This window comes from Dromiciops gliroides, chromosome 1, assembly GCF_019393635.1.
Source record: "Dromiciops gliroides isolate mDroGli1 chromosome 1, mDroGli1.pri, whole genome shotgun sequence".
Taxonomy (NCBI): Eukaryota; Metazoa; Chordata; class Mammalia; order Microbiotheria; family Microbiotheriidae; genus Dromiciops; species Dromiciops gliroides.
In genome coordinates, this window is record NC_057861.1 from 707702294 (window position 1) to 707714367 (window position 12074).

Below are 12074 nucleotides of genomic sequence, written 5' to 3' on the forward strand. Positions count from 1 at the left end.
GGTACTTAGATGAAACACGTAAGACTCCACTAGAGTTGTCCTTTGTTGTCTAGGTGATGGGGAAAGGGACACTCCCCTCTCTGGCTAAGCTAGCCTAGAGAACTTTGGGTACTAAATCTACATTCCTAAGAGTCTATGACCATCCTTGCCAAGTGCAAGTTACAAAACATTTGACCACTCCCTTATATGCATTGTCTCCCATTACTTGAATATAAATTCCTTTTGGGTAGGAACTCTCTAGCTTTTATAGTTGAAATATCAGCATTTACCATGGTAGGTGGCACATTGTTAAGTATTTAACAAGTATTTGTCATTCACTTACTCATTCAATCATTCAATCATTCATTCATTCATTCATTCATTCATTCATTCATTCATTCATTCATTCATTCATTCACAACCACTCTGGAATACTTAACCAAGTTACAGAGGGGTTGCAATCTGCAGTAAGTCAACTGTGGGACCCAAAGCAACAAAACCACAGATCTTTTAAAGTATTACCACATGAAACCTTGATTTTTAAGCCCCACCCCTCCACTAAAGTCACACTATGATTCTCCATTGTTATGTGGAGTTATTTGAAACAAAACTGGCGTCCCCTTTGGTGACAAATAGAATCTCCTACACTTGGCATTTAAAGCCTGTGACAACCTGATTCCAACCACCTTTCAAGCCTTATTATAAACTATTTCCCTTTATGCACACTTCAATCCAACCAAACTAGCTTTCTTGATATTTCCTCATGAGCTGGTTTCCATTTCCAGTCTCCATGTCTTTGCCCAAGCTGTCCCTCATGCCTGGAATGCACTCCTTTAGCATCACTGCTTAGAATCCCTGGTTTCCTTCAAATGCTGTCACTTGTATGAGGCCTTTTCTGATCCCATAGATGTTAGCACCATCTGCTGAAATTACTTTGTATTTCCTGAATATCTTTTGTCTATTGTTAGATGGGTACATTTTTCTCCAGTAGAATTTAAGCTCCTTGAGGGCAAGGATGGTTTTATTTTTGTCCATCTGTCCTCCATACCTGGTACAGTGTCAAGTAAGTACCTATCGATGCTTGTAAATTGATTCTTTGACTGGAGGTGGTTTAAGACTCAGGCTAATGGAGCAAGGCTGGCAGGAAGGTGAGGAAATCTTCATTAGGAAATCGCAAACACTGTCCAGTGAGTCATTGAAGGGTCACAATCTGTCTTGGTGGAGGGTATGCCCACAATGATGAAATGGTAAATCTTAAACATGTGGGACCAGTGAAAAGATTGCCACCACTCTGTGACTGTCCATTCTAGTTGACTCTTGTCTGTGTCTGCCCATGAATTTACCAAAAGGGATCCATGCAAAATGTTGGGAAAATTCCTCAAATTCTTTTCATCTTCCATGGATGCCAATGGAGCCCTCAGGTGTCCCTCACTTACTCTCACTATATTCCTGGTCCATGTGTTTTTCTATGTGGTGCAGAGGATAGTCTTAGACAGGAAGTCAAGAAGACATGAGTTCAAATCCTGCCTCAGACACTTACTACCTCTGTAACCCTGGGCAAGTCCTCCAAATTCTCTCAGTCTCAGTTTCCTCATATGTAAAATGGGATAAGAACACTTACCTCACTGTTACAGTGAGGATCAAATGAGACAATATTTGCAAAGCACTTTGCACACCTTAAAATGGTTTGTAAATGTTAGCTTTTGTCATGATTATTTTTTTCTCTTTATAATATCCCCGCATCAAGCTTAAATTTGCTACTTATAACTTTCACTCATCATTCCAACCGGAACCTTCTGGGATCAAGTTGTACAGGCCTAATCCCTCTTCTGTGACAGAATGAAAAGACACGTATTACCCACTTTCCAGCTGCAAAGCATTGTACTAAGGGCTGGGGATGTGAAGAGAAAAGTAGGAGAATCCCAGCTCTGGGGAGAGACAGGAAAGAGACTCATATAATCATTGAAGAGAGAGAGCGCGCGTGCGCGTGTCTCCCCTCCCCCACTTCAAGATTAAGCATCCTTGAGTCCTTCATCTTCATCACTTGACCTCAGGGCGTTTCACCTGGTTCCCTTCCTCTGGGGATTGTTCTCCTGCTCCTCAAAGTTTGGATGTAGCATGGTAGAGGGGAGAAAGTGCTAAATTTGGAGCCAAAGGTGCTGGGTTCAAATTCTGGTTATTCTACTTACTCCCTATGGCCTCTACTTACTCTCTAGGCCTCAATTTTCCCCAAAAATATAAAATGAAGGGATTGGATGAGATGGCCTCTAAGATCCTTACCAGCTCTAAATCTGTGATCCCATAATTTATCCCTATTCAATTTCACCTTATTAGATTTAGTCCAGGGTTCCAGCCTAGCAAGGACTTTGGATCCCTGACCCTGTCATCCAGAGTCTCAATCATCCCTCTCTCCTTCCTTGTCTTCTGTAGATTTAGGATCAAATCTGCAGTTTATACAAATGTTGGTCCCCATTGACCCCGAATAGACCCTCGAGAAGCTGAATGCTCCTACCCACAGGTGAAGGTTGACCCTGCCTCTAATTGAGTTGGGTGACCCAGGGATGTCTTCACTAGGCCCGGCCCACCAGGACTGCAGCCACCCCCTTAACCTCCTGGGGTTTCTAAAACACATCACCACTTCTTATACCAAGAAGCTGGGCTTTGAACAGAGCCCACCAACAACAGGGAGGGGAGGCCAAGCCTGAGCTGGCAAGAGAGCCAAAGATTGTCTTCTAAAGCCACAGGTGTGAAAAACTAGGTCCATCTCCCACTTCCTAGGAAGGACTGGGAAGCAACATCCTAAATACTGGACGCTGTCTGTCTGCTTGAGGCCATGGCCTTGTGCCATGTCTGGACTGAAAGAGCCGCTTAGTCACCTGTGTTTTTAAAATTCAATTTGGCAAATATTTACCAAGTGTCTGCTAGGTGCCCATCCCTGTCCTAGGCATTGTAGGGCATTACAAAGACCTCGATGAATCCAAAATAGAACTCATTCTCTTTTCCTATAAACCCAGGCCTCTTTTGAAATTCTCTATTTCAGTCCAAAGCAGTCAGCCTTCCAGGCTCCCAGGTTCACAACTTTGGATTCATCCTTAACTCTTCCCTCTCCCTCAACCCACCTAGCCACTCAATTGCCAAGTCTTCATAATTCCTCCTTCACTACAGCTCTTGTATCCACCCCCTTGAGCCTCCTAACCTATCTCCCTGCCTTAAGTCTCTCTCCCTTCTCCAATCTCTCCTCCACACTGCTGCCAAAGTGATCATGCTAGAACAGAGGTCTAACCATATTATTCCCCAGCTCAATAAACCTCGGTGGCTCCCTATAACTTCTTTTTTGTTGTTGTTTTTTTTTTTTGTAGGGCAATGGAGGTTAAGTGACTTGCCCAGGGTTACACAGCTAGTAAGTGTCAAGTGTCTTAGGCAGGATTTGAACTCAGGTACTCCTGAATCCAGGGCCAGTGCTTTATCCACTGCACCACCTAGCCGCCCCTTGGCTCCCTATAACTTCGAAGAAATCCTCTGTTTGGCATTTAAAGCCCTTCACAGCCTGGCTCCCACCTACTTTCCCAGAACTATGATACATATTTCTCTCCTTCAAACACTCTTTAATGCAGCCCAAGTGTTCCACGTATACTACATTCCATCTCCAGATGTCCCTCCCTCCTTTCCACTGCCTCTTAGAATCCCAAGTTACCTTTAAAGCTCAGCTAAAGCGCCACCTGTTACATGAGACCTTTCTTGATCCATCCACCATCTAGTGCCTTTCCCCCCAAATTACCTTATATCTATCTGAAGGGAAATCTTCAACAACAAACTCCCTAAAAAAATGTTTTTGACCCACTTTTAGGTTTAATCTCAATGGTTAAATTTCTCCATCACTCTCTAAAGACTAGACAATTAAATACAACAATAAATTAAGCCCTGATTTGTAGTGTTTGCTGATTTCTGAGGTATAAATGCTCAGTGAAAATTTAGCAATCAGCTCAATGAAAATTTAACAATCAGCTCAGCTTTCTGACAGCTAGAAACTCAGTGAAAATTTTTGTTGTTGTTGCTTTTTGTTTTTTTATGGGGCAACAGGGGTTAAGTGACTTGCCCAGGGTCACACAGCTAGTAAGTGTCAAGTGTCTGAGTAAGAATTTGAACTCAGGTCTTCCTGAATCCAGGGCCAGTGCTTTATCCACTGCGCCACCTAGCTTCCCCCTCAGTGAAAATTTAACAATCACAATCTGGTTTAGGTTGGCTCTAGCATATCCCTGTTTTTGATACATCCATCCATGTCTTCCTGTTACCTCTCCCTACTAAATGCAACTACCTCAAAAGCAAGGAGAGGTTCATTTGTGTTTTTGTACTCTCAGTTCCTTAGCACAATGCTTGGCTCATAGAGATAGGGATTGGATCTTTGATTCTATTGGTATAGGAAACTTGAGGGTGAGGAAACTCCTTCTACCAATGCTGGTTACTTCCTTCTCTGCAATGTCTAGTCTTAGAAATTTGGCAGTCCCAATGAGAAGCTGAATGATAAATGTATATGAGTGTGTGTGTGTGTGTGTGGGGTGAATGTGTGCACTGGTATATGAGTATGTGGGGGGTATATGAGTGTATATGTGGTGTATGAGTGTGTGTATGTATAGGTCCATAAGACTAAATGTGTATGATTGTATGTGTGTATGGGTATATGAGTGTGTGTGAGTGTGTGAGTGTGTGGGTTGGTGTATGGGTGTGGGGGTGTACAGGTGCGTGTATGAGTATGTGTTTGTGTATGGACGTATACATGTGTATGGGAATATGAGCATGTGTGTGTAGGACAGAGGAGTCCCACTGACATCCTCCATACATACACACTAGCAGAGATAGCTGTAGAATCACCCAGCATGGATCCAGCCTGGTCTGGGCTGTCCCCTCTCAGCTCTTATTAGTCTCATGAAGCTCCCATCCAACAGCTGCGCCATGTTTCAGCAAACATCATGAGTTGTGACATCTGGCATGCATTTTTGCTACCCCCTGTTCTTCTGTGACTGCTGACAGCTGCTCTATGCCCTTCAGGTCATCCTTAAAGAATGGATGTATTGTTTAGATATAATCTCCCAGAACATTCTCTGTGCCAGGGTTGTCTGCATGGCACACACATGCACGGACATGCACACATGGTGTCACACACACACACACACACATACACACACACATGCATGCACCCTCCACTCTGCTCATCTCTGCTCCCACCTCCTTTCAGCCCAGGCTCCAAGTTCTAGGGGCCTCTTGGGCCCTCTGCTGGCCATGGGATGGGTGCAGGTTGGAGGCCACAGGTCCCATGGCCTCCTTTATCACCAGGGTCCCTTCCTCAAGGTTCAGGAGAGACACGACCACAAGGACCAATGCAAAGGAAACCCTGAGGCTCCCCCAGTATCTCCCAGCCCTCTGTTCACTCACCACCCAGGGCTTGTCACAGAAGTTGTAGATGGAATCCAGGGAGTTGACGCTGGGGATGCCAGCATAGTGCATGCCAATGATCAGGTTTCGGTAGTCCTCATTCTCGGCCATGCCAAAGGAGTGCTGCCGGACAAGCACAAAGTCTGGCCGGAAGGATCTGAAGAGGAAAATAGAGGCAGAGACTGTTTACGCAACTGGACTCCTCCATCTACATCCCGATGTGAGTGGAACGGTGTGCAGACCCTTAATATATCCCCAGGCAGCTAGGTGGTGCTGCACAGGATAGAGCACCAGGCTCTCAGGAATCAGGAACACATATCTTTATGAGTTCAAATCCAGTCTCAGATACACAGTAGCTGTGTGACCCTGGGCAAGTCACTTAACATATCTGTGATCTGAGACCAATGTATAGTGTAATGCCAAGATGGTCAGTGAAGCCAAACAGATTAAAATGGAATTGGGAAACATTCTAAAAAATAAATAAAAACACAGTAGAACACAGATAATGTTAATATGTGTTTTTTGAAGTCAATATGTATGATTTTGTGGACCCTTCCTTTTTATTTGAATTTGACATCACTGGTGTAGAAAAAAAGGCACAGGTTTTGGAGCCTGAAGACCTGGGTTTAAACCCAGTGGTTACCAATTATCAGTGATTTAACTTTAGGCAAGTAATTTCCCTTTCCTGAGCCTCAGTTTCCCCCTCTGTAAAATGAAGGGGTTCAACTAGATCAGAATTTATTAACCTGTTCTCTGTGATTTTTAAAAAAACATTGATAACTGTATTTATTTCCTTTTGGGGGGGTGGGGGGGTGGGCCAATGAGGGTTAAGTGACTTGCCCAGGGTCACACAGCTAGTATGTGTCAAGTGTCTGAACTCAGGTCTTCCTGAATTTAGGGCCAGTGCTTTATCCACTGTGCCACCTAGCTGCCTGATGACTGTATTTCAATATTTAAAAACATCATTCTGAGAAGGAGGGATGGATGGGCTTCACCAAACTGTTACCAAAGGGAGATACATGACACATTAAAGGTTAAGAACCCATGGACCAGATAATCTCAAGGCTCCTTCCAACTCTAAATCCTATATACCAAATAGTATATAATAGACTAAAGACTACACTGTATCACAGAATCTTAGTGTTGGGATGGTGTTCAGCAGCCTGTCCCATGCTCTAAGATAAATTCACTGCTCCATACCCCTTGCTTGAAGACCTCCTACAAGAGGGAAGCCATCACCTCCCACCTCCCCCATTCCACTGTTGTCTTTCTTGAGAAGGTTTCATTGCCTAACCTCATCCCATAGCTAAGACATTCAACAAGTCCTTGCTGAGCACCAGAAATCTTGGAACTGCTAAATCCAACAGTCATTTCCTCAAACTTCATCCTACATGATTTCTTGACATCTTTTTGGATATGGCCTCTCCTGCTGAGAGCATGACACTGCTCTCTCTTTATCCTTCAACCCATCTGTCTGAAGGTTCCTTTTTAGTCTCATTTGCTGATTCATCAGCCAGCTCTCTTCCCCATCTGTGAGTGTCCCACAACACTCTGTTTTGGGCGCTCCTCTCTTTCCACATTATCTCTTGATGATATGGTCAATCTCTGTGTCCAATGATCAACTCTACACAGATGATTCCAAAATTCATCTCCAACCCTAGTTTCTTTCCTGAACTCCAGTCCCACATCACCAGCTGCCTGCTGAATATTTTCAATGCAGTAGGTCCTGATTGGCATTTGTGGGAAAGACAGAAGGAAACAGGTATTTATTAAATGCTGACTATATGCCAGGCACTGTACTAAGCACTTTACAAATATTGTCTTGTTTTATCCTTACAATAACCCTGGGAGGTAAGTGTTACTATTATCCCCATTTTATGGTCAAGGAAGCCAGGGCCAAGAGAGGCTAAGTGACTTGCCCAGGATCACACAGCTAGTAACTGTCCGAGGCTGGATTTTAACTCAGGTCTTTCTGACTCCAGGTCCAGTGCTCTGTCCATTATACCACTTAACTGCCTCTACTCTTCACCAACACTACACCACTGAAATGATAGGTCCGGTTCCCCAGCCCCCAAATTATAATGATGATGATGATACGACATTTATATAGTACTTTAAAACTGAGAAACTTTAAGCACACATTATTCACTTTGATCCTCCCAGCACCCTGAAGAGTGGCTATGATCCCCATTTCAGAGATGAGGAAGTCATAACAACTCACAAGGCTCATAGAACTTTCCAGCATACAACTGGTCACTGTATGAGCAAGGCAGGCTTTATGTAGCCACACACCATCATGAAATCATAGGGTAGACTAAGCTGAGAGAGCTTGGAGCCCCATCAGGGAGCCAACATACACACACACACACACACACACACACACACAGCCCTTAGTACAAGGCTGTGTGCTTAGTGCTTACATAAATAGGTTAAAACATAAATGGCACAGATGAAAGTGACGGGAATGTGCCCTGAGGAATGATGTATCTGAAGAATTAGAGAAACATTAGAAAACATCAACTAATGCCAAGAGAAGTAAACAGATATAGGACTCACAAAACAAAGTAAATGGCGAAATTGACCACAATACAACTGAAACAAAATGATGTGTAATCGAGCAAATAACCAAACTTGGCCTGGAAGAAGAGATATGAGAAGGCAAAGTTCTCTATTTTTTGGAGAGATTAGGGGGCAGGGTGGGGGCGGGGCAGGGCAGTGCTATGGGTGTGAAACACTGTATACACTGTCAGACTTGATCTATGTGTGGGTTAGTTTTGCTGAATTTCTCTGTCTCTGTCTCTGTCTCTGTCTCTCTGTCTCTCTCTCTCAAAATTCTTTATTTACTCTGGGAGGGGGGGAGGGAAAATGAAGATGATGTAAAGCCAAAAGAACTTAATAAGGATAACCTAAGTTTTGGAGGTTTTTAGAGGGAAATGACATTAGAAATCATCTAGCACCAGAGTAGTCCAGGAAGTCTTCATGAAGAAGATAACACTTAAGAGGGTTGTGATTCTGGGTGCCAGGAGGGACACTTCCAACCAAGCCACTTAGTATAAATGGGCTTAGTTTTTTAGATGCTGAAAAACACCCAATTGTGGGAGCTAGGCAGGAGGAGAAAGGCTTGGAAAGGGAAGGTGGAGATGAACTTGGATGCCTTCACCCTTCTACCCATGTGCCAACCCTAGTTCTCAAGCTCAATCTTTCAGGACTCGGCTCCGGGCAGCCCTTGGGCCAGCCCCACCCCAACCTCTCGAGCCAAAGGACTGGGCAGCCTGATGAAAGCCACCAGTTACCCAATGTTCTCCTCCCTGATGGCTTACCCCAAATCAGAAGGTGGGGAAAAGAACAAATATTTTTCATGCCACTGAGGTTGAGCAACAACAAGCAGGAAGCAGAGAGGACAGAACATTCTCCACCTGGCAGCTAATGTTTGGTTCAAATTGGTCCAGGAAATCATCTCTGCTTCCAACTGCTGCCCCTCAGGACCTGGGCTTCTTACCTCCTGGCTCTGGTCTCCAAAAGGAGCCATACCTCAAAAAGAGAAACATTTCTTCCCCAAGTGGTTCAGTGTAAAGTAGGCTGGATCCAGGGTCAGAGGAAGCCCACCACTGTTACTGACTACCTAGATAATCTTAGGCAAAAGACTCTCCTGGGCCTTCAGTTTCCTCATTTGTAAAAACAAGGGAGTCAGACTGGGTGATCCCAAAGGTCCCTTCTGTTTCTCACCAATGAAGATCCATTGGCACAAATATACCCTAGAATTATACTTTTGCATCAAGAAGGGACATTAAAGGTTTTTTAATCCAACTCCCTCATTTTACAGCTGAGGGAACTGAGGCCCAGAGAGGTTAGGCCCCTGGTCAGATTGCTAGTAAGCAAGGGATCAGGGGTTTAAAACCAAGACTTCTGATGCTTTCTTCAGGGTTCCTTCTATAGAGTCACCTTCAATTGCTATGGTGCTCAGCCAAGGCTTCTGACCAGGCACCTCTAGGGGCTCTGGTATGTAGAACCCCAGATTCTCAGAACTTGAAGGAACCTCAGAGTTCACCAAGGCTCGCCTTCCACTAAATTCAGGAATATTCTCTATAGCATCCCTGACATCTGGTCCCGTAGTCTCAGCATGAACACCTGAAGTGGGTGACACCTGAGAATTTAAAGGTATTTTGGGATCTTGGCTGGATTTGAATAATAGAAACCAACCAAATATCTAGAAAATTCCTCATTCTAGTTTTTTTTCTCTGCTATAATAAAGAACTCATTCACTTTGCCTGGAATCAACCTATTTGTTTCCCAATATGCATCCTCTCCTCCACCCAGGCTGGGGTGCTCACCTTCCTTACCTGCTTAAGTCTTTGCTCAGGGCATTTCTCTCCCTCTTCACACAAACTTGAAATGCATCCTCAATCTGCCTACCCTAATTTGCATATTTATCCTTCAAGGGCCAACTCAGGTCTTACCATTCGATGCTAATCAATTCAACAATCATCTATAAAATTCCTACTATGTGCCAGGAACTAGGCATGGTCCAAAGACAAAAACCAGATAATCTCTGCACTCCATGAATTTTTATTCTATTAGAAGAAAATTATCCCCATCTCTATCTCTATATACACCCTTATAGGTAAATACAGAGTAAGTTCCAAGGAAAAGGCATGGGTCTAACATGAAGTGCAATTTGGTAGGTAACACAATGGATAGATCATAGGATTTGAGATCTACGTTCAAATCCCACCTCAGATACTAGCTGTGTGACCCAGGGAAAGTTTCTTAGCCTTTTTTCCAGCCTCTGTTTCCCCATCTGCAAAATGGGGATAACAATAGCATCTATCCCCTAAGGTTGTTGTGAGAATAAATTGAGATACTATTTGTAAAGTACCTTGCAAATCTTAAAACACATAAATGCTAACTATTGTTGTTAAAACAGGGATTGCAGAGGGCGAAATGGAATAGTAGGGAACAGTTATCAACTGTATGTGGAGAACAGGAGCAAGACTACTAGGTAATAAGTCTCAGGGAAAGGGTGTCTGGGAATAGAACTCTAGAGTTTACTCTGTATATGTCCTGAGTTGTAGGAGTTTGGGGAAAAGTAGATTCTAAGGGTAAGACATAGGTAGGTGTTCCCGGCTTGAGTAACTAGACAAAAAAAATTGTACAACCTTGGTGTTGTTATCCCCTCATGAAATCTATCAGGATTTGGGGAGCTGTTATGAAAGACTCTTTATTAATTCTATATCTCTCAAAGGCAGAGTTCTGAGTCCCCACTGGTATATCCCCGTGAAGAAAAGAAAGTGGTCCAAGGAGATGCCAACAAAGCCAGATCTTAGGTATGAATGTACTTATGGTGAATGATACATGGGACTATCTCCACTGTTTTGGACATTATGCTTCTATTAATATTGTCTAAACTTTCATTACCTTTTTCGTAGCCACATTGCACTGTTGATTTATGTTTAAGCTTGTGGTTTTTCACATGAATACTGTCTAGCTGTTCCTCATCTGCCATATATATATATATTCTTTTAGTGAGGCAAGTGGGGTTAAGTGACTTGCCCAGGGCCACACAGCTAGTAAGTGTTAAGTATCTGAGGCTGGATTTGAATTCAGGTCCTCCTGACTCCAGGGTCGGTGCTCTATCTACTGTGCCACCTAGCTGTCCCTGCCCTATACTTTTATAGTTGGTTTTTGAAACCCAGGAGTAGGACTTTCCTTTCATCATTATTACATTTCAGTTTATTAGATTTGGCTCACCAGTTCTAGCTGGCAAGAGCTCTTTCTGAACCCCCAGTGTGTTATCACTCCTGATTTTATGTCTTCTGCAAATCTGATAAGCATATCATCTATGCTTTTATCCAAGCCATCAATAAAAATGTGGAAAGGCGGAATCCAAAGACAGACCCTGGGGTCCTTCTATTGCACTGATAGGGTACTTAATCAACTACTGCCTGGTAATTACATAAAAGTACCTTTGCACATATATTGTTCTTGTCATTCAGGTGTTTTTCAGTTGTGTCAGACTGTCCCTGACCTTATGTGGGTATTTGTTTTTTGGCAGAGATACTAGAGTGGTTTGCCATTTCCTTCTCCAGTTCATTTTACAGGCAAGGAAACTGAGGTAAACAGCATTGAGTGACTCCCTCAGGGTCACTTAGTTAGTAAGTGTCTGAGGCCAGATTTGAATTCAGGAAGATGAGTCTTCCTGACTCCAGGCCTGCTGCTCTAACTACTGAACCACCTCATTGTTTCCCCAACTAGACCTTAAGCTTCCTAAAGTCAGGAGCTATGTGTTAGTTATGCTTCATTTTATCCTCCTTAGAGCTTAGCACGAGGCTAGGCCCAGCACACTAAATACTCCCTGATTGATTATTTCCCCCCCCCCCAAAGGCTTGACTTCAGAGAAAGCCACTTCCCTTCTCCTTCCTTGTCTTTCCACCCCACTAGAGACGAGATCTCCAGAGAGCCATAAAACCTCCAAATTATTGTCAAGGCAGAGACCCCAGGGGGAGGAGGACCTCTTCTTCCCTACCAAACCAGGCCCCTCCTTCAGTGTTTTGACTAAGAATCTTCCCCCTCCCCCTCTCCTTGCTCTGGGGCCCCCAGCTCTCCTGAATACAATTATGTAAACTGACAGGGGAATACATAGGTTTATAGGTACTGTCGTAAGTGTT

At 43.7% G+C, this 12074-nt stretch overlaps 1 protein-coding gene across 1 annotated transcript in view; it reads right to left on the minus strand.

The window, feature by feature from the left end:
• The window catches only part of SYN2 (synapsin II), a 269596-nt gene that overhangs the window by 88520 nt on the left and 169002 nt on the right, over positions 1–12074 (minus strand). Inside the window, exon 4 of the mRNA XM_043976114.1 lies at positions 5410–5566. Coding sequence (XP_043832049.1) covers positions 5410–5566 — 157 coding nt within the window. The remainder of the gene's footprint in view (positions 1–5409; positions 5567–12074) is intronic.